Below are 23,881 nucleotides of genomic sequence, written 5' to 3' on the forward strand. Positions count from 1 at the left end.
CCACCTGACTTTAACTGACAGCACCATTAGCCTCCATTCTTTCAGCCTGTAAAAAATAAGTGTTTCTGTTCTGATTAATTACTGCAGTGTGAATGTAAAATATTATGATCAACCATTGTCACCTGAGCTGAATGAGACCCTGAAGCAACATGTTTTGCAGTCAGTGTCACTAAATGACTAAGTACATTGTGTGTTGCTCCACTGCTCTTTTTCTCTGAAGGTTCATGTTATCAGTCCACTTCCACATGACTGAAGTTGTTCCATTTTTGGAACAAACTCCTCCACAGTGGAGTCAGCAGCAACCAGGCAGCAGAATTACATTCACTTTTAGTTACGTGTGTTGCTGCTTTCATGATGTAGATTTGTCAACACCTCACTCTATAATAGATAACATGATATGGCAAACATTTATCACATTGAATGATAGGTAGGTACACCTTTTGTAAAACTTTCCTACGAAACATCTCACAACTGTCATTGTGAGGATTTTTGCAGGACAACTGCTAGCATTTTTACATTTACTTAACCATGACTGCTGCTAAGGCTAAGGAAGAAAAACACATTTTGTACCTCAACTTCTGTTGCAATTTGGTTTCATTCACAGTGGGCATTACAACCTCACAGAGTCACAAACATCGCTGTGGACTCATAGTGTTATTACATGAATGAATAAATTGGTTAAACAATAGAAACCATTAGTTTGTTGTTAATAAAAAAATTAAGTTTTTATGCCAAACAGTTAGCGTGAAGCACTCAACAAATCGGCAGATGATATATTGCATATTTCAAATTATTCTGATGGCATATTTTTATTGTTTGTAGAAAAATTAGACTATTCGAGTAAAAACTGTTACAGTCTGCGGACGTCTCTTTCTTTATGCTATCACTAGGAATCAGGAAACAGTTTTTCATAACTGTCTCTTCCTTTAAGGAAGCTGACCAGAATAGAGTCCAGATGGCTTCTTAACTGCTACTGGTCCAGCAGCAATATACTGAGCCACTGAAATTCAACATCTGCATGAGCTGTTGTCATTTGTTTCTGATGGTTAGCAAACAGTGAGTTCATTTAACTCCATCAGTTGAGTTCTGAACAGATGCTGAAGCGGGGTTTGCATGGATTGTTTCGATTTAAAGTACATACTATGTTTACACACTTTCTGTGTGTGTGAGCACGTGTGACATTCATCAGTCTCACTATCTGTAGAAAACACTCCCTACTGCTTGACCTACCTCTCACTGTTGTGGATTCAGAAGATTAGAACCAGAAAAGACACATGTTTCTCCATAAAGATCCTCAATACAATCAGAGGTTAGTGAAGATAGATGGCTTTAATATGAGGACAGTGCTCTTTCTAACTCTGAGGAACTGCTCCTGATCAGGAAAGGCTGTGTGTGTTTGTGTGCGCGCGCGTGTGTTTCCGTGCGCATGTTTGTGTGGTTGTGTGGTTGAATATATATATAACATGTCTCTGTGATTAATGAGCAGGCACTTCAAGGCTGTATCTTCCAGGAAGGAATGCAGACACAGAGTAAAGCTCTCCCTGGTATAATATTGAGAAGTGCTGGGGCCTTTTCTCGGAGAAAGCTCTGAGGTCGTGAGCCTAGAACAATGTGCGATAGTAATCCTCTCCTGGGTTTTATGCAGTACACATTTGACCTAATCTGGCAGGCAGACGAGTGTTAGTTTGCAAGGGTGTATGTATGCTCCAGCACACACAACCCTGATCATGATGCAAAATATGGGGAATTCAGGGTAGGAGATGATTATGAAAAGATTAAAAAGTGCATTTCAAGCCATAGCAACAGCAGAACATTTTCAGTCAGGAGAAACTGCAGTATTTAAACTGAATTTCTAACCAAAGGTTTGAAATTCAAACCTGTGTGTATATATATGTTTGTGTGTGTATATATATATATATATGTGTGTGTGTGTGTGTGTGTGTGTGTGTGTGTGTGTGTGTGTGTGTGTGTGTGTGTGTGTGTGTGTGTATGTATATATGTGTGTGTGTGTATGTGTATATATGTGTGTATATGTGTGTGTATATATATGTGTATATATGTATGTATGTATGTATGTATACATATATATGTGTGTGTGTATGTGTATGTATGTATGTGTATATGTATATACATATATATATATATATGTGTGTGTGTGTGTGTGTGTGTGTGTGTGTGTGTGTGTGTGTGTGTGTGTGTGTGTGTGTGTGTGTGTGTGTGTGTGTATTTCATCACTTCCTCTCAAACATTTGTATTTTTTAATTGATCAATTTGTATCTTCTGATCTGTGTGTGCCCTTTGGTGTTATTAACAGCTGCTACAAAAAATCTTTTTTTCTGTCATCGTCTATTTTCTCTTTTTGCAATATGCCAGCGTTAGCACCTCCGCATAACAGGCCTAACAACTTTTTGGATATTCTTTTGGTTGATCAGTCCACCGTTTTAGACTGAAATGTCTCAGCAACTGTTGGATGGATGTCATGTCATGTTCCCTTAAGGATGAATAACTTTGGTGACTTTTCATCTAGCACAATCATCAAGTCAAAATAGTGTGCATCTCTACTGTGTGTTTAGAGAGGCCACAGCAGAACATCCACTCCACTGAATCAGTGACTTTGTTTTAGCCTGCAGTCTTGTGCTGCGGTCCTGTTATGTTTCAGGCATGATGGCTGAGCAAGTGTAAATAAGTGTGGCACTTGGTGAGGAAGAAGAGAAGAAATGCCACTCAGAGGGAGGAATGTAAAGAATTTCAGCTGTGTTGAGCATGGAGGACTCCACATGAGCTGCAGTTTGGAAAGCAGAATGACTGGACTTAATCTACAAATAAGATGCTATCATACCCCAAATGGGACACACAGTGTATCTGTGTGTGTGTGTGTGTGTGTGTGTGTGTGTGTGTTTTCTCTCACAGTCTACTTTACATGTGTGTTAGGAAGCTGACATCCTGACCTTTCTTCAAAAAAATCTCAGTTTTCTATCTCACTTCCTACCTCCCACAACACCTCCCCCCAAACACAGACCTCCTTCCTTCCATTCATCCTCCGCTGTTGCCGTGGTCACAGTTGTCATGGTAAATTAGCATCCCGTTATGCAGATACACAGAATCGTCTTTCCCATGATCCTATGGGAAAAGTTGAGGCCTGGGTCTGAAGACACCAACAACATCTGTCTGTTCCTTTCTCTACCAGCCATGTATGTGTGTGTGTATGTGTATTTGTGAGTTTGAATGTGGGGGTGTCTCATTCTTCACTTTGCAGCGTGAAACCAATTCTCAGTGTTGCCCCATCTGAGGGTTTTTTTTCCCAAGGACATGGTGTTGCTTTGCATTTCCAGCCCTGGAGAGTAGTGTCCTTACTGCAGCCTTTCTCAGCCTCAGGGAGGTGCATTTTTATTCATCGAGCCTACCAAGATGCATTCTCATTACAGTTACTGTCAGGCAGCACATGGCTTTTAATCAGTTTCAGCGGAGGAACATGTTATTTAAAGCAATATACCTTTTGAACGGGCTTTAGAAGAGTAATTTAAAATGGTATTTCAGTTTAAAGTGCTGTAATTGTATGATTAGAGCTGTGAAACACTATTTACAGTATGAATGACACATTTAGTCTATAGTGCGGAGGTTTTCTAAAATTGAGAAAAATGTACGCCCAACCCCCATCTCCGCATGTCCATTGAACATTCAGTCATGCTTCATCAATGTACAAAAAATATTTACAGTGCAACATGAAAAAACTTGATATCAATGGACTTTTCACTCATAATTTTTCTTTGTCTTACTTATGTTTGATAGAAAATCATGCTCTAGGTTTTTGAACTGTAGCTCCCATAATGCTTTGGGGGTTGTTGCTTGGGTTTTAGTAAATTGTGTTGTTGAGCCCTGTTTTTCTAGTAAATATTTGTTTATATTGTGTTAAATTATCCCCATTAAAAGTATGCTGAATTAGCTATGACCAGCTCCTGTTTGCAGTGTAGGCCTGGATGCACAGACAGTTATCACTGTGATAACTTTGATGGTGAAGAAAACATAAAAGCCTGATGATTCTCAGCCGAGTTCTGAAGGTATAAGGAGCATCTTTTTTCTTCAATTTTCTGAGCAGATTTATTAATTTTTATATACAGTAATTAGATAATGATATTGCCAGGAAGTGTAAGTTGCACTGATTTTAAAAATAGGTTTATCATGTTTATTTGTTCAGATTTAATTTGTGACTCTGAGAAAGAGTACAATTTTTTACGCAAATTGGGGCAATTGACTTCTAAGGGTTTTAAATTTATTTTAAATAGCCTCCATGCGCTGCGTGTCACAGGCACTATTGCAGTTCTAACTGCTGACTGTGGCGATAAAAAAGGTCAAATCATCAAACTATGATAACGAACTTCTTGTTGTTTTCAGACCCTTTCACCTCAAACATCTTGACCTTACATCTCACCCTCCACACTTCCCATACAGCTCTCTGTAATGACTCAGTTTTTAAACCCTGCTAGTTTCAAGGTCTCTGCAAGGGGCCTTAGACAGATGTTTTATGAGTCCAGGGGGCCTACCTATGGAGCCTGTCGCCTTACCATAAATGGAAATAGGCCAAGCTATGTCTGTCTGAGCTTTAATTTATGGCCAGTGCATGGGCAGAGCATGAACATTGTATATTTTTATATGTTATTGGATGATGTGTTTGTGTTGAAGTAAAGATAACCAATTGGGACTAAGTTCTTTGCCTCAAGAAACACTATAAAATATGATTGTACGACTCTTTCTATAGAGAAACTCTCCTTTGACTTCTTTTGATAAGGTTTGTTTATTTCCGATATTGTAACTTACAATAATTTCACTTCAACTCTATCAATGTTTTGTGTGTTTAATTGTGTTCAGAGTCCTTTGTAGAAAATCTTCCACAACAAAGACCTTTATTATTTGTTCTCTCAGCTCATACAAGCAAATTCTTATATCAGATTACAAGGTCATTTTTAGCTGATAAGGTTGCACATACATGTGCATTGTGTGGATGGGGTTGTACATGTGGGTGCCATGGGAAAAAAAAACTGTGAAGGGCTGCTAAGTTTGGGAACCATAGCTACAGTGCACATGTATCGTGAACCATATTGTGAAACACAGCTCTACTGTATAGGAATAAACACTCAGCCATGCAGATTCAGTGTGCAAAAGTAAGTATGCTACACCTGTCATGTCAGTGTGTTTTGAACATGGATTAGTTTGACATTTTCTGCCTGGTCACCCAACAAAAGGTGAGCACAGACTGAAATCCTGAGCTTTAGTTATTTTTAACTTAAGTGAACATCGAAAGCTAAATCAAAATTGGTTAGATAAAGGATTTGAAAGAAATGAGATTTAAATAAGTGGACAGGAAAGTGAATTTGATAAATTAAACATCCAGGCCTGATCATACCACCATATAAAACATCAAAATTTTGCGGCAAATTCCATAAATTCCATTTCCACAATTACTTGATTTGCAAGTTAAACATTCACTTTTTTTTTTTTTCATTGTGTTATGATTTAGTGAATTTTGACATGCAAATTCACACCACTGACAAATAGCAAGCTATCTTGACAGTGCTTAGCACTGAGGGAACAGAAAGCCAGGGAGTCCAAAATGGAGGAAGGTACCGTTGCTAATTAGCTGTGTTGCAAAATACACTTTAACATCAATTTGCTGTGCTGGAGTATAAACTGTTCAACAAAAGAGTAGTGGTTATACAGAATTGTCAGACAGAGGAATGGAACAAAGACGACTTTTAAATAAACTGTGAATTTATTGTCCCGTTAGTGACCAAGCTAAGCTAACAACATTGCTAACCGACCATTAACAATATTTTAGCTTGGAGAACTTTATTTTCTCTCTATCTTATCAATACATTTTATTGAACAAAATAGTGTATAATGGTGAACAGAATGCTATTGAGGAGTAGGGAGAGAAGCTAGGAGAGCTGTTGTGACTGACTGATGACAGCCCGACTAGATAGCATGTTAGCATTTAGCTTGCCAGCTACAGTAGTTCACCAACTAGGCTAGCCAGTGGTCACCCAGCTTCCAGGATAAAATATTTTACAAAGATGCGCAGATTAATCTTTCTGTGCCACTTTCTGGTGTGACCTAGCCTTAAGATTAAAAAAAATTAAGAAGTAGTTCAAACTTCTCTCTATCTAAGAAATAGTCCCCATGAAAACAGTTTGTTCTGTGATTTACCCAGGGTAACAGGGAAATTGTTGAAATTTTTTAAATGCCATTTTTGTATGCTGTGAACATAACAAACAAAATTCCATTCTTCTTCACTATGTTGGGGTGGAGGTAGAAATCAGACGATCTCAAAAACTGGACACACAAAATCGAACTACTTTAATGGCTCAGTTCCACTAGGGGTAGCCTAATTGAGAACACGTTTCTGTAGTTTGTGAGTTTTAAGCCCATTTAAAATATCAAGGGCACCTTGCTTCTCTAGAAACAAGTTCAATGGTAATCAGTGGGGAAAAAAGTGTGGCTCTTTTGGCACCAAACTCTTTTATAGTAACTCATCTGTATGCAGCGTCTGCAGACTCTGACTCCTCTTTGTCGTTCTGTCTCTTAGCCCCGCAAACCTCAGCAGAATATACAGAGCAAAGATTTTGTCAAAGACAAATATAGAAAAGGAGAAAAGGAGAGTAGAGAGCAAAGGGAGAGTGAGGCAGAGATGAAGCAGACAAGACAGTGTGAGACGGACAGAATGTGTGTAGAATTCCTGGGAGATCTCTTCTCTTGCTGTCTCTACAATGCTTTGAAAGCTCTGCACAAGGGGAACATTTCATAGTGATGGGGTGTTGAATGGATTCTCCATGCTTTCCTCTTTCTACGTATCTGTCTGATCCCCTTCCCCTCATCTTATTCCCTTGCTGCCTTTTTTTCTGCGGTCAGAGCTCCCTCTTTAGTTTCTACCCCAGGCTAATGGATTGGATTGTGTGGCTGGATGGAAGGACGGAGGGGGATCGATAAAAAATAAAGCTGAATGGCGACCTTGAAGACCAGGTTAAAAAAATTGCAGGAAAGAAGGCTCTTAGATTATGGAGGTTTATTATTGGCACAGCTACTGAGAGGTCACAAAACGAATGCAAGATTAATGTAATTAATCTGAAATTCAAGATTTGAAGGGTTCCAGGGATGAATTAATCAACATAAACAAGTTTTGATAGAGAGGACAGACTTGTGAATAGACTTTGTAAACCATAAAGAAGAAATGTGTGTTTACTTTGATGCAGTCAAAGAATAAGGCCTGCATTATTCTATATTTTCATAACTAACAAATTCAGTATGAAGACAAAAACCAACAATGTGTTAGACTGTCTCTCAGTACTGTCAGACTTCCCCACCCTGTCTGTGGCTCCCAGCAATTGGTTCCAGCTGAGGAAATAAATCTTTAATATAATCTTTATATGTATATAAGAAATTTCTGAGCCTTTTTTAGAATTAAAATTGCATAATTTCCTAAAAACACCTGCTCACTGTAGTAGCGGCAGATTCATCGTGATTGGTGCTCTAGTGAGTATTTGGGGCAGCAGGAAAGTGTGGGATTGAGTCAATATAAACTACAGTGTGTGTGTTCATGGTATTGAAGGAACATGTCACCCAGTGTAACAGTTTGGCTCAGTGATGTGTTTTTAATTGTTTTTGGACAACAATGTAGCTCTATGGCACAGAGGAATAAGATATACAGTGCCAGGCTGTAAATATATATTCTGTACTTGTAGGATCAACTCATTGTTGGGGTCTGCATTCGGTTGTTCGCACAAGCAGTGACTGAAGTTAGAAAGAGAAGTTCAAACCCTACATCGACCATTTGACCCATCACCTTGTTTGAGGCATGATACTGAAACTGACAAAAACAATGGTTAGTTACACATCCTTGTAGAATCCATTGGAATTGTCAAATGGCTAATCACTGTTCACTGTTGCCTTTGCAGCAATATTGTCACTTTGCAGCATACTTATGTTATTTTTCTGTAAAAGAACCACTGCCTCAACTGCATTTCATACTGATGATTTGAAAAGGCAGGTTGTCTGAGCTGATTTGCACTTTACCACAAACTCCACAACACAGCATTTGTGCTCACTACTGTCTCTCCACTTACCAGGACAGCAACCCCCCTGTTGCTGCCCCATCATTCAGGTTGTTGCTGTGCTGCTGGTTATGGTGGTGCCATAAGCAGTGAGCTACCTATACAGTTTGAAACTGAACCTTAAATCATCTTCTTTTGATCGGTTGGTTCAAAAACGTGATCTCAACATCAGAAAGTGCTGCACTCCCCCAGCTGCTGTGATTCTTTTAAAGGAATTGGTTGGTTATGGGGGAATTAAACATTTTTCCTGCTTTCTTAGATTCAGACAAAAGTATGGATCTATTTTTATTGTCTCTGCATCTAGCTTGAAGGAATGTTAAACCGTGAGATTAGCCTACTGTCACTCGTAACTGGGGTTATATGGAGTCCCCTCAAGACAAGAAAAAATGGCCATATTTTGTGATTGCATAGGTAAAGAGTGCAGACTGACCCCCTATCTGTCTGTGTCCCTCAGTCACCTGTCTGGCTCCAGACTCAGGGACCTCTTCTACATCTGCAGCCCTTTCATCAAACGAGCCTGCTTCATCTCTGGCTATGTGAGTACTTTTTTTTATTTTTTACAATGAAAGGTGCCTTAATGGTAGTTCTGCACAATTTATTCAATTGTCTACCAGGTGAAACATAGATTTTTATATAAATATATGGTTTTCCCTTCTTCCAGGGAGCAGTTGGTTTTATTTAATTTCACTATGCTAATAATAACTACTGCGGAGACTTATCTGTCACTGTGGATTTTTTTTTTTTTTTTTCAAATATTGTCAGTTGCATTATTGTTGCATGATAATACAGTTAAAATGAAGACTGTCTGGAAAACTTTTGCTGATTTGTACATTTGTGTTTTGTCCTGCTCAACTTGTAAGACCTCCTTCAATATTGGCTTCCATTTTTAAGTATTTATTGTCACACTGTTATACTTTATGCTGATGATGCCCCCCCCCCAGGTGGTAATCATCATGTCGGTCAGGCTGTGGCTGATGGGAGGGTCCATGCCACTCTTCTCTGAACAAGACAACCCCACCTCCTTCTCACCTCACCTGGTTACCAGGTCAGTGTAGTCAGCTCCCACACAAACACACACACACACACGCACACACACACACACACACACACACACACACACACACACACACACACACACACACACACACAAAGAAAGAAGGAGAAAGACAAAGTTGAGCAAAGAAGTTGAAGAAAGAAGGTTTATATTTTTCACCTTAGCAACTAAACATCAAGTAATCACCACAAACAATTGACAAATTAAAAAAAATGCATTTGAACCCTGGTAGAGGGTTAGGGTACGACTTAGATTTTTCACAGTCCTCTAGATTTTTGGTTCTAGAGGACAGAATTACTGGATTTTCTCTGGAAGAAGGGAAATAATTTCTGTTACAATGAATACTATAAAATGGGACCAGGATCAACAGATAGTGTAATAAAGTGACCATACATGTAATTCAATAACTTCATAGAAAAAGTGGATGAAGTATTCAATTATTCTTCAAAAATGTATTTTAAAGTGGAAAAAAGTAATCGGTACCAAATTTTAGTACAAATTCACCTGACCCATCTGGGGTTGATCAAACCCCGGCTTGTATACAGGTATTGCTACCCCACCTGCGACTCTCCTCTCCTGATCCACAGCCACTTTGAAGGAACTTGCTGCCTCAGTGGCCAGCTTGATGGCCCTTTGCAACTGGCCCCTGGGATATTCAGCATGTTGTAGACCCTCCAGAGGGACTGGCCAGTGAACCCACTCCTAGTTTCTGGGAACTTGAGTTGCTTTGCTAGGTCGACTTTCAGCTCTCGGTCCTCTACGTTGCTAGCAGGCCAGAGGGGGGTAGTGTTGGCATGTGATGATGGCTGCTCCCCGGCCCTGACAAAAGCTGGGCTTCACTGAGTGGAGGCGCTTGCAGTGGCTAATCCCACTGAATATGGTGTCCGCAATGGCCTTCAGGACTTGGTCACGACAACAGCGTTAGCGCCCCTCACCCACGGCTTGCGAACAGCCACTGAAGATGTGTTCCACGGTCCTTCTCTTCAGGCACAGAGGGCAAGCAGGTGACTCCGACTTCCCCCAGCAGAACAAGTTGGAATGGTCATAGACACCCTGGATTAAGAATTTTGCTCGATGGGTTTTGGCTGTCCAAAGATCAGCACATGAGACTGTGCACTCAATCACTAGCTCCCATCTTGTCCAGGCTCTCTGCTGCCGAATTCCAACCACCCTGCTGGCTCGCTCCTCCTCGACCTCATATTGGATCAGTGACTTCCTGCCTTTCCTCTGTGCATTGTTGTAGCTACAGATTGGTCACAAATTGAAGGAAAAACCTGAAGAATGAGTGGAGAAACAGGATGACAATGCCCCCATCCATAGGGCACAAGGAGTCACTGAATGGTTTGATGAGTATAAAAATTATGTGAAAAAATGCTATGGCCTTAACAATCAGCAGATCTCAACCCAATTAAACACCTCTCTGAGATTTTGGACCAATGTGTTAGACAGCCATCTCAACCACCATCATCAAAACACCAAATGAAGGAATATCTTTTGGAAGAATGGTGTTCCATCCCTCCGGTAGATTTCCAGAGACTTATAGAATCACTGCCAAGGTGCATTGAAGCTGTTCTGGCAGCTTGTGGTGGCCCAACACCTTACTATGACACTTTACGTTGGTTTTTCCTTTAATTTGTCACCCATCTGTAAGTGTAGTGCTGCTACCCAGGCCAGCCCTTTCATGAGACACTGTGCCCACCAGCATCCTGTGCTTTAGCCATATCTCAGTGACGTCCACGGCCTCCACTACCCTCCACTTCCATACTGTCCTAACCGAAAAACCAGCCTGAGAGACTTGTTCACCACAGCTAGCCAGGCTTCCAGCTCTTGGCTGGTCGCTCAGATGGATGCTGTGTCTCTCAGACTAAAGTCAAACCCCTCTCCCAGGGTCTTCACTGGTTTCCCAGTGATAGATTGTATCTGGGTGCTGCCAAGTGTGAGATAGAACTTGTCAATGGCCTTTCCTTTCTTAAGGACCAGACACTCCAGTACCTTCGGGATCCCTCCTTTCTGGACCAAGCTATCAATATAGGAGTGCCTTAGGAGGTAGGCTGTCAGGCACCTGGCTACAAAGCTGAAGAGTATCTTTCCCTCAGCACTGAGCAACCACATTGTTCTAAACTGATCGATGTTCTTCAACTCTTCCTCCTTTGGAATCCACACCTCTTCCAAATACCTCCCCTGCCCCTTCAAATACGTTTTTCCTTGATTTTATAAACAATTGATCTATAAAGTCAAGAATGTTTTGCATTTTATGTAAATGCTTCTGTTACAAAGGCGAGTGTTTCGTAACTCAGCAAAATATAACTTGCAGTAACACTGCAAAATATAAAGATAAATCTTTCTAACATGAAGAAACTGAATAAATTTCTTGTTACATTACTGAGGAAAATGTGGTTACAGGCTTCTAACATCATGTATTGGTTTATTTTGTCTTTGTTGTTCCAGTTTTACAAATTTGTACCTGAGAGGTAATATAGTAAAAACTGAGTCAACTTTACTTCTACTTCTGACTCTCTGTACAAGCCAACTATTATTGTAAGACTCTCTGTCTTGTTGTTAGATTGTAGGCAGATTGTAAGGTTGTATTGTAAGGAAGAAAGAAAGGAGTTATTTTGAGTTTCACTGGAGGTAGTATTGAGTCAGTAGGATTTTGGTCATGTGTCCACATGTCCTTTTTCCCTGGCAGAAGAGCGCTGACAGGGCATTGGAGTGCAGTGCTTCATCAAAAAAGCACTGTGCGTGGGTTTTGCTTCTCTGACAACAATATCTTGACAACATATTACCATCATCATTGTATGATATACTAGAAACCCCCTTTTGCTTTTTATTACTATTTGTTTGACATTGTTTTGTCACCATGAGCACCAACCGGAGGATTCTTGCCCTCATACTTTTTATGGATGAGCTTGTCGCCACTCGTCGCCTGAAAAGGAGCTACAGTGGTGACACCGGCGGCTTTCTGAAAAATTAAGAGATTTTCAACAAGAAGAGCTCGGAGCAGCCGCACAAAAAAGGCAGAGTGCTCTGAAATAAGATGCTGACTGCAGCGCTTTTTCTGTTGGTGGCATGCGGCCACATACACTCCCTCCTCATTGAGAACAATTGAAAAAAGACACTGGCGCTCAGAAAAAAACGCTATATGGACCCACATTCTTAGAAATGAGGTCATTTTGACTTAGTATAAGGGATTGTGGGTGCCAGCAACAGTAGCGCGGTCTGGCGGTCCTCTCAGTTTTGTCAGTGTTTGTCATTGTCGGTGAGACAGCATATAATCTATCATTAGCACAGCAGCAGTGAAAAATAGCTCTCCTCTCCCTCGGCCACCTGGGAAATATAGCGGATTCACATATCCTCGCTCTGTCCTTCCTGCTCGCCTTAATTTTCTCATCTCATTATTACTGCTCCTTGATGTCTGACTGAGCCCTCAGTATTCCCTTACCACGTATCTGTCTGTCTGTTTGTGTCCGTGTCTGTGTCTGTCTTTCATTGCTCTATCTATCCTGCTTGTCTTTGCCGTTCAACATTCACAGTGTGCACGCAGAGACAGACTTAAACCTTTAAGGCTGTTGCACTGAGACACTGGTAGATGCCTGTATGAGAGAGAGCCCTGACCTCTGTGTGTGTGTGTCAGAGTGTGTCTGCGTTACAGTATATTTATGCATTCCACTTTCATCTGAGATATGGCAGTGATAATCCATCATGTTAGTGGCTCTCTGCAGTCCATTTATAACTCATCACGCAACATCATGACTGTCATTAATCTGCTCTGTTTATACATGTGTGTGTGTGTGTGTGTGTGTGTGTGCGCCTGTGTGTGTGTGTGTGTGTGTGTGTGTGTGTGTGTGTGTGTGTGTGCGCCTGTGTGTGTGTGTGTGTGTGTGTATGTGTTTGTGTGTGTGTGTGTGTGAAAGAGAGAGAGCGAGAGAGAGAGAAATTGGAAGTACTTTGCGTTACTGTCTCTCTGAGAGAGGATAAAGAGTTTGAAAGCTAGTTCTGGTTCATTTCGTAAACAAAAACTATGATGAAATGTGTTTTGTCTCTAAATTTGTTTTCCATGATGGAGCTGAAGACACGAAACAGACGTAAATACACAACAACTGACTAAATCGCAATACAACATAATTTACATATTATTTTCTCATAGATGGTTTTGGGGCACTTTGCCTTTACTTGAAACCATATAGTCAAGTAGCAAGGAGAAAGGGGATAACATCCAACAAAGGCCCCTGGTCTGGTTTATGATCTCAAACAAACAGCAGGAAATAGAAGTCTTATCCCCAGTCTATAACTCTGATAAATACTGTTTAATTATCAGTGTATAAAATTTAAGATTCTATTTAAGATTACGATTTGAGCTCAAAATGTGCTCAAACAGTTTTAAAGTTCTTCTCCTAAGAGTTATTAAGTTAATAAGAAGAGGTATTTTTGTACGTTTTTTCTATATAGTAGTCTGTGATCATTGCTTCCTTTATTGGAGGTTTCATGTGATTCATGTATAACATTTTACATTGTGATATATTAGATTTAATATGTCCATGTATAATATTTTTCTAATTTCATTTTCTATTTTTGCTCTTTCTATAGAGGCATGCTTTGTCCCCTATATGGGAGTATCAGACAGTGCTATCCAGCTCTGCTCTGACTGGTCCTTTCTGAGAGCAGATTGACTCTATCATGCAGATCAGAACCACCTGCGTGAGAATGTGTTTGTGTCTACAGTATGCAACAAAACTGAGTACACCCCTGGTCAATATCACTGAAATGTTAAGTAATTACAAATCCTGTTCATTTAATACACTTTTATGCGTAGTAACTAAAGCCCAAGAAGAATGAAAACAATTCATTTGAAAAACAGAAATGTTCGACTGATTAAATTATAATGAAATTAAAGAACAGCAACAAAACTCTTTCTTTAAACCCTTTCGTAGTGAAAATCCATTCTTGTATCTTTTTAATATTTTGTATGTGCACCTTTATTTTTGATGAAAGATTTGATCCTCCTGGGCATGGATGATACCAGTCTTCAACAAATCTGTTGAGAGATGCTCTGTCAATGTTCACAGATGATTCTTTTCAACTGCTCTCTGCTGGATGGGTTTTGTTGCTCTACCTACTGCTTTAAAATCATCCAAAGGTGTTCTGGATTCAAGTTAGGGGTTATAACTTGGCCAGGTCATAGATTTAATTGCTTTTTTTTCTTTAAAAACTTCTGTGTGAGTTTTGCAGTCATCTAGCTACCTCTTCATAACATGCCATCTACATAAATGTCATCTCCCCAACACCTTTTGCAATCACGTAGCCCCGTATCAGCACACTGCCACCTCAATGTTTCAGGGTTGGCACTATGCAGTCACTGTGGTCGTCCTGGCCAAGTCCACACCAAACATGCTGGACCCCATCTGATCCAGACAAGTTTAGCTTGGTTTTATCTGACCAAAGACTGTGCTGGCAACATCCATCAGGCTTCTATTCATGTTCTTTTTTAACCTTGTAGTTTTATGCAGTTTTGTGAACAATGGTCCATAGAGACTGACTTCATGCAATGTCCTTCTCACTGTCTGATCACTCATTGAAACACCAGTTTCCACAGATTATCCTTGTGCCAAGTTAGATGATCTCAGCACTAAAATGGGAGATAGATAAAACTAAACAAAACACTACTATACAGTACTTTCTGAGATCACTAAAATTTTCCTTCAACCCATTCACTTATTTGACATTTTTGCATTGTGAAGTTCCTTGTTGTATGGTTGCAAACGTGTATGTGTGTGAGGAGGAGTAGAACAGCTGAGAGGGCTGAATCACACATGAAATCTTGATCCTCTTCCCATCAGACCAGACTCCGGAGAACAGAACGGCCATACACCATCTGACAAATGACCAATTTTCTCTTTCTGCTCCCTGATCCTTCACTACTATTTTCCCTCTACCCTTCTGTTTCTTCTCCTGTCTGTGAGTCTCTGTCCATGTGTGAGTGCGCGCGTGTGTGTGTGTTTGTGTATGTGGGTGTGTGATAATTTGTGGTTAGAGGGCTTTGCAAAGTGTGGAAAAGGTGGTGAAAAGGGAATTGAATTTATGACCCAGACCCATCAAATGACGGCAGGTGGAGAACATTCTGCTGCATGTCAGCACCACATTGGAGGGCGTGCATGCGCACGCGTGTTTGTGTGTGTGTGAGAGAGAGAGAGAGAGAGAGAGAGAGAGAAATAGCTTGTGACAACATCTGCAAATATTTGTATGCCTATTAACCCGAACCTGTATTCATTTTAGACACTGTGTCCTGTGTCTCTCTCCAGCCATCAGTTTCTTTAATAGCCAATCAGAACAAAAGTCAGGGGAACAAAGGAAGTCAGCAGAGGGAGCTTCAAGAGGGAGCACAATTGCTAGCTTCTTTTCATCTTCATGACATGTTTTAATTGCCGTGTTCAGAGGGGATTTAGCCTGTGTCCCCCATCTCTTGGCCCATCAGCAGGTGGCTTCACAGCCACATTGAGCCTCAAATTCTTCCGGTGAGATCGTCCTGGAGGAAATCAGTGCCTAAACTGAGGCTGGAGTTCACAGCATGACTATTCAGAATTCTGTCCAAGACAGCCTCTGTCGGAATCAATGAGGACTTAAGCTCACCTTCTTATGTGTGGCAACCTCATTTGGTGCCGTCGGAGGGGAGAATCGACTTAGGGAGTTATGCAGATTTGCTGAATGTCAGTTGTGGGAAAGGAATAATAATGGCACTATATATCTTTTCAGAGCTTTGAACCACATCCCGCAGAGCTTTGGTCATGTGATAAGTTGTGAGTAGTTTCTCATATATTAGATAAAATGGTAACCTGCGTCTCTGTACAAAGATGTTCTTTGGCATTAGATCTGAATTTCCTTCTCTTTCTCCAGCTGTCGACTGACTCCTGATCGATGACCTTTCACCTTTCTCAGTCAATTCTTTGAGGTCAAACTAATCGACCAGGAGTCAGTGGATGGCCAGAGAAAGATCAAGGGGGACATTCTAATCTGACACCAAAGACCATTCTTTCACCAAAACAGTCTGGCATCAACTCTTCAGAAAAACACCAGTTTTGTCACATTTGCTCTCTGGATAGGCACATCCCAGCTACTTTACCGTAGCTACATTTTTTTGTCTTTATGATGCTTTCAATGTGTGCTACTGATATCAAGTGATGCATCTAAAATGACACTAGATTCTTGACACCACTGACGTGTGTTGCACTTACAACAGTAAAAATGTGAATACATTTCACAAGGATTAAAGAGATGTAAAAGATGAAAGTGCAATAGAGACAATTACACTGGTTTTAAAGGAGGTCAGAGTACGAATGGGTTCAAATAGTGAGTTCCAATTTGGATCTGGTAAAGCTGGTAAAATGCAAAGATTCGTTAAGCTCTGGTCAACGAACCTTTCGTTTTCTCTGTTTAGTTTTTCTTCTGTTTTAGTTTACCTCGTTCCCTGATACTAAAGGCAGAGAAAGAAAAACCCCCCCCAAAAAAAGCTCATGACTATACGAACGAGTGATATGTCAGCAACACTATTGTTAACAAACATGGCATACTGGCTTAAGTGTTCCAAAGTGTGGATACATTTTACCAAAGTCAATGAAACGGCTGCAAAATACAACATTTGTGGGAAGGACTAAGGGGGAAAAGACAAGTCCTTTGCTTAAACATATATCTACGATACGTAATGTTAAAGTAAGAACTTGAGAGGGATGAGTGCTATACCTTAGCCAACCGCCAGTACCAGTGCAACAGCAAGTTAGCCTTCAGGTATACCTAAGTGCATTGTGCATGCAAAACATCAGCGATTTATTTAGTTGATATTCACCAAATGATAAAGTAGGATTAATATTATTTTCAATGTGTTCTTACTTTAGCCTGTAAGGCTTGTGCAGCTGCAGAACAGCCCCCCAGTGAGGGGCAAATGCAGCAAAAGGAAAATGAGTTAGGACAAGGTTAATGAATGTCAAATAACGGTGACTAAACGTGTGGTGAAAATGCCACAAACCTGAGCACAGTAAAATTGCTGTGGTTTAGGTATGATAATTAATTACTTTCTATTTGTGTCAGTGTATTGTTTGTCCTGCAAAAGAAAGTTCAACATTGTTGGACATGAACAATCTTTGACTTTATTAGAAACTGGATAACTGTCGAACTGAACATCTAAGTCAAAGTAACAAATACCTTAATAATGAATAAATAAATCTGGATCACTGAACATCAAACTCAAAGAAATAAATACCTAAATAATGGAATAAATAAATCTGCAATGTAAGAAACAAGAAATAGTTAGTTAATTGAAGCTAGCTAACAGCTAAAATATATATTAAATAGATGAAATATAAGTTAAAAATATAGCTATTAGCTATAATTTTAATTTAAACTTTTATTTATTCAATATCTATTAAAATCTACATGCATAATTTAATTTGCACTTAAATATGGGGGAAAATGATACTGCAGTTATTTTCTTAAGATTGCTGTTCGAATAAAACCTTTCAGATAAAGTAAAGTTTCCTAAAGTATGAAACAAATGTTATTATCACAGACCCTTTCTACATTATTAAGCCTATATTTGGAGAGAAATGCAAAATCACAATATAATTTAGCAGACACAAGTAGCATCAACGAAGCAACAATAATCTTGAAATTTTGAAATCGATTTTGTATTGAATCGGAAGCAGTTTTTCTTGTCCCAGTGAGTGCTATGGCTGCATTATTTTGGATGAGTTGGAGCCGTGCCACAGTCTTTTTGGGAAAACCAGCAAAAAGGGCATCACAATAGTCTAGCCTTGAGGATATTAGGTATAAGGCAACTGTTTCAGTGGAATGATTTGTTCTAAATGAAAACTGCATATGATGTAAATCAAAATTGCTTGTGTTAAGATAAGTTGTCAGTTGTCAGTTGTTCAATGACAACTTTTTCAGCAACCTTTGAAAGTACTGGAATTATGCTTACGGGTCTATAGTTACTTGCTTCGTGGTGTCTCCAGATATTAAGAACAGGAGTGACAATGCCATGTTTCCAGTCAATAGGAAAAGTACTGTTTAAGTGACAGGTTGATTAAATGAGCATTGGGAGGAAATAAAATATCTTTTTTGTTTTTTTTAATAAGCTTGGTATCAAGTTGAAAAGATTCTCCGCCTTTAGAGATTCTTAAGGAGCTGATGACTTTGTTCACATTTATCTAATTGGTCGTAATCAGATCAAAAACCTGACCTGCAGCATTTATAGGAACAATATCCAGTTCACCTAGCTCATAAACAGACTCAAGAAAAAAAGTGTTTAAAATAGCAGCAATGGAAAGATTGTCCTCGATTAATTTTCCTTGAGCTTTTAGCTGAGAGACTCAAAAAATGTGGTTCCCTCCTTGTAAGATTATTAATGATTTTCCAAATCAATCTACTATTACCTTTTGCCATTTCTATTGAAAATAAAAACAGGATTTAGCTAATCTCAGTTCTTGAATAATTTTTGTGCCTCAAACATTTATAAAACAATGTCCTCTAGACTTAATCTCCATCAGTTTCCACAGGTTTTGGTTAAACCAGGGTAGATTACTTTTGTTCTTGATTTTTTTTCTGAACCCTTACAGTAAATATTTCCCTTACAGAGTTTCTACAATTAAATGTGTTAAAGTCATACTCCAGATCATCAAAGGATAGTACATCATCCCGCTTTAAACCAATAATTTCATTGTCAAATGCAGCTTGCTTGCCTTTAGGTATACAATGAAAAACATTTGTGTGAGTTACTGTAGTATTTTTTAATCTGTTTTCAGTCAATTTCATTGTAACCAGAGTTAAATTATGATTGGTTAAACCAGGAATTAATTTGGAACTTTTAGTTATTCTTTCTGGTTTATTAGTGAATATTAGAGCTAATTGTGTACACTCAGAGTTTTGCAGTCCTTGTTGGCCCTTTTATTAACTGATCTAGATATTTGTCTGTAATTATATTTAATTTTTTTATCTTTAACTTATGCTCCCAGTTCAAGTTGAAACATCCCATTAATGTGCTGAGTGAAATTACAACAGTTTTTTTTTTTTTTAAACAAACATTTTCATTCCCCATGGAAAAAATGACATAAAAAGATTCAATAATGGATTTGAAAGGATTCAGATTTAATAAACAGATTCAGAACTGCATTCAGATTTGATAAATTGCTATTCAACCCTATCTACTGGCCAGGGCTGGGACAGAGTTGGTGTTCATATGGTAAAAGAGAGGGGCAATATAACACTTACTCTTATAAGAATGTATAGAATGTACGCTCCTGCTTGTACAGTAAAAGATATCTGTACTGTTCTCCTACACTACATTGTAAATCTATTTCTCTACACTAAAAGAAACCAGTTTGACACTGATCTTACCAGTTCCTTACCTGTAGCTGCAATTCAAACAACCTATTTGCAACCATGTTTTCTAGAGTTTACGTTTATATGGTACGAAATTTTTTTCCCAGTTACACTGTGATGAAAAACATAATTGCCTTCTCTTTTTTCGCCTTCTCTGGCTCCTCTTGTCCTTGTTAGGACCAGGCCAAGTGCATCTCCATCTGACCCTGTCCTGGCTGTTTGAACAGAAGCAGATAACTGCCACGCTGCAGCCAGATCAATGCTCCAGACAGCCATTCAGGTCTCAAACCAACTAAGAGAAATGTAGAGAAAGGGAGAGGAAATACACTACCACAGCAAAGTAAACACAGCAAAAGCAAAAGCAGCATCAGCATGACACAGGCTTGCATTCAATACACTCTGTGACTTAGCTCTAAATGTCAGGTTAGTGAATTACTCTAAATCAATATTCAACCTTGGACAAGAACCTGTTCATTTGATCCTCAGTTGAACTGCCAAAACCCTTTAGAATTGAGATAAACAGGATGATTATAATGATTGACTGAAATTTCTATGACAAATAATGTGACAATATTTTCATTGTGTGACTCAAATTTTTCTTTCTCTTCTCTCTTCCTCTCCTGCCTCTTTCTTCTGTTCCATTTCTCTTTACCGTTCATCCATCCTTTTCCCTCATTCTCATCATCCTCTCTTCACCTCCTCTCCCCAGGATTTTGACCTACTCTTACCTGCTGTCATTTAATGCCTGGCTGCTGCTGGCCCCCATCGTGCTGTGTTACGACTGGCAGGTGGGCAGCATTCCCCTGGTGGAGTCGCTGGGTGATGTACGCAATGTGGCCACCTTGCTGCTGGCCGTTGTGATGGTTTCTCTCTGCCTGCACTGCGTCTTCTCACTGCAGGTAAGAGTAAGAAAGTGACAAGTGGCTATAAAGTGCGTAAGACCACATTTCCCATGAAATCTTTTGCCACCTGATGCTTGTCAGCTGTCCATTCTTGTCATCTGACAAGAATGGAAATTATGGATGATGATATAAGTTCAACTTTTCTCTCTCTCATCAGCTCAAACACAGTGTCCCAACATCTGTCTAAGACCTGCCTAACCTTCCTGACCACATACTGTACCCCATGAGGCATGATGCTATTTCCTTATGTTTACACGTGTGTAGAAAAGTTAACAACCTAAAATCTTCAATGCCGAGTGTTCTGTATCTACCATCACCATCACCCCTTCACCTCCACCCAAGACTAGAAACAGAAAACTGTTCTGTTGGTTGTTCCATTTCCTACATTTAGTTTTTAATCGGGACTAAGACATATTTAACTAGTAACCCCTCTAAAAGTTGCCTGTAGATGCGACTGTGAGTATGATTGTCTGCCTGTCCGTGCTAACACTAGTCCTGTCAAGGGTGTACCCATCTATGTCGCCCGGGGACAGGGTCCAACTCCCTATGGCCCTGCAAAAGATAAGCGGATAGATATAGTAATGGATGGATGGTACTTCAATTGGCTGTGTCCCAAGCATCAGATAAAACTTAAACTGTATTTTAAACTAGTCACAGTGTTTTTTTCTAGCTGAATTAAGCAGTAATCTCTCATACTTTTCATTTTAACACCATATGGAAGTTCCTTGATACTATAACTACATACCAACGTAACATGTTATACTGAGAAAAGTTTGTTTTAACAAGATATGTTAATATTGTGAAATAACAAGAAACGTTTGACAAAATGATCTCTTGCTCCAACAGGAAAAATTTCTTGTTATAATGGAGTAATGTAGTATCTAGTAATAACAAGAAAATATGTCATAATAAAATATCTTGTTATTTTATGAAAAGGATTTGTTAAATGAAATTAAAATAAAAAATACTAATCATATTGAGAAACTGAGCAATTTGTTTTTGTCATTGTGGCAGCAATATGCTGCTGTATTATGGTGTACTTTAGGGTACTGAAAAATAGAATATTGTGCTTGGCTATGTACATACTTCAATCACACACAAACACTCACTCATATGCTATATGTTTTCATCTAGTCACCAAAGTGTTAGGGCATGAGACACAAACATGTAAAAAACACACAGATTATATACATATTATCCATAATTACTTTACATTGTCATGCCAGGCTCATCTCATACGCCTCCTGTTACCATAGAGACAGACCTTGTTCTGGGAAAAGTGTATGATTGTGTATATATACAGTGTGTATTTCCAAAGGTGGTGTTGTCTGTGGGGAAGAGCTTTCCACACTCTCAATCAGCACTGGATTTTTGTAATACCTCTTGTTCTCCCTTACTGATTTGCAGTCGTACTTCTTTTTCCCACAATGCCTCTCTGCTTATCTCCGTCTTACAGTACAGATGATATTTGGTTCAAGGAGTCCGTACTGAACTGTGCTGAAGTTTTGGGGAGGATTTTTCTTGGCAGAAAATATCATTTGGTTACACTAAATGCTGCAATGTCTTGCTACTGCTTTCTTCTCAGGCTGTTTATTCTCGAGATCTGTATTCATATCTGGTAACTTTTTCTCGGTAATGAAACGGTCACAACTCTGAGAAGTCTAAATATTCAAAATCATTTTCTTTTCATCCATCAGAGCTTCGGCAGTATAGGAGGGAGAGATATGTGCTTCTGAATATGCAAGTAGAATCATTTTATTTGTTTAGAGCATGGAAATTGTTCCTTGAATTCAACTTATCTTAGGAGCAGTAGGATGCCTTTCTGAGAGCAAAGCAGGGACACACAACATGATTTAAAGCCTGAATGTAAGCCTTATAAAGAGCAACTTAACACACCGTTTTAGCTTGAACAAATGCCCCTCACAAAATGCATTCAAAATCCATAACTTTGGACAATACCAGACTTTGATCACATTTTCCCCGTTTCCAGTCTTTATGCGAAGCTAAGCTAATTGTCTCCTGGCTCTGGTTTCATACCTAACTCACAGGAATAAGATTAGTTTTGATGTTTTTATTAAATAAAAATATAAAGGTATCCACCAAAATGCCGAGGTGTTCTTTTAAATCATTTTTGATTAGTCAATTTAAAAAGTAGTGGCTCTCCAGGATGCAAAAGCTGCATATGTTTTGCAATCAAGTTTTTTTTTTTTCTTTTGAACAAATTTAACAAGAATTTATTTAGTTTTGCAAAATGCAGTTTGTAGCTACAGTTTGAGTTTAGTGATCAATATGATGTGGAGTCCAGATATCATAAGCTGGACAAATATCACATACATGCAGAGGAAATATGTATCAGTATGCAGATATTGTTCTTGCAGGGTCACAAATGCTTCAGACCTTTACTTTCATGAAGGACTCAATTCAGTTCACTTAATTTAGGATAATGTTGCTGTGTTTTAATTTTTCACTTTTCCATGCTCAGCTGATTTCTAAACAACAGTAACATGTCAAAAATAAAAAAATTAAACACTGCTGGGCACATCATTAACGATATGCATTATACCTCCAAATTATTCCAGAATTTGACCAGGATTGTCAAATTTTTGATACAACATTTAAATTACAATAAATGCTTGGATGTGATTGAATGGACACTTACTCATGAAAGCAATGAGTACAGAGAGCTGACCAAATCCACAAATCATCAGCTTTTTGCGGAGTTCCAGAAAGCCCCCCTCAGTTTCAGACATCATGTGGTATTTCTCTTTAGCATGGTAAACTACCAACGAGTTTTACAGTTATAATACACTATATGTACCCAAATATTCCGTATTTACTATTTTAATATTTTCTGTATAAGCCCAGAGTATTTTAAAAATCTGTAACTTTACTGTTACTTGAGTATTTTTTAGTTCAAGTATTGTACAGTTATATTACAAAGTTTATTGTATAGTTATAACCACAGAGAGATGCAGCACAGTATTACTATCTCTGATCAGAGTGTAGGGCCTCTGGTTAAGATAATATGTGTAGGGCCTCTGGTTAACACTCAGGGAGTGTTGTGACATGATGCTTTAATATGGTCATATTGTATTAATATGATCATGAATGCCACTGGAGATAAAATCTTAAAGTGTGCTGTCACAAATACTCATATTTTATTGTCTTGCATAAAACTTTTTTCAAACATCAGAGCTGCAGTATGATAGACGTTAAAGACTTGAAAATGATAGAGTGGAAGGACTTGAAATGAACTGATAAATAACGTTATATCCATTATAGTAAAGTATAAATAACATCATCAACATTAAATCTAACCATTAACTTCACGCACATCCACAAAAAACTGGCATTTGCACATGAAGTTACCATCATCGTAGAAACTTTTGTTATTCAGTAGCAAAGTCAACGCAGTCTAGCAGTGTAACTGAAAGAGCAAGAAATGCTATGAAGCG

The 23,881-nt window shown here is 38.9% G+C and overlaps 1 protein-coding gene across 1 annotated transcript in view; it reads left to right on the forward strand.

Moving 5' to 3' along the window:
* The window catches only part of tmtc1 (transmembrane O-mannosyltransferase targeting cadherins 1), a 183,185-nt gene that overhangs the window by 92,011 nt on the left and 67,293 nt on the right, over nt 1–23,881 (forward strand). Inside the window, exons 5-7 of the mRNA XM_040144424.1 lie at nt 8,557–8,638; nt 9,044–9,147; nt 20,234–20,423. Coding sequence (XP_040000358.1) covers nt 8,557–8,638; nt 9,044–9,147; nt 20,234–20,423 — 376 coding nt within the window. The remainder of the gene's footprint in view (nt 1–8,556; nt 8,639–9,043; nt 9,148–20,233; nt 20,424–23,881) is intronic.

The sequence above is a fragment of the Xiphias gladius genome, chromosome 2 (assembly GCF_016859285.1).
Source record: "Xiphias gladius isolate SHS-SW01 ecotype Sanya breed wild chromosome 2, ASM1685928v1, whole genome shotgun sequence".
NCBI classification, from domain to species: Eukaryota; Metazoa; Chordata; class Actinopteri; order Istiophoriformes; family Xiphiidae; genus Xiphias; species Xiphias gladius.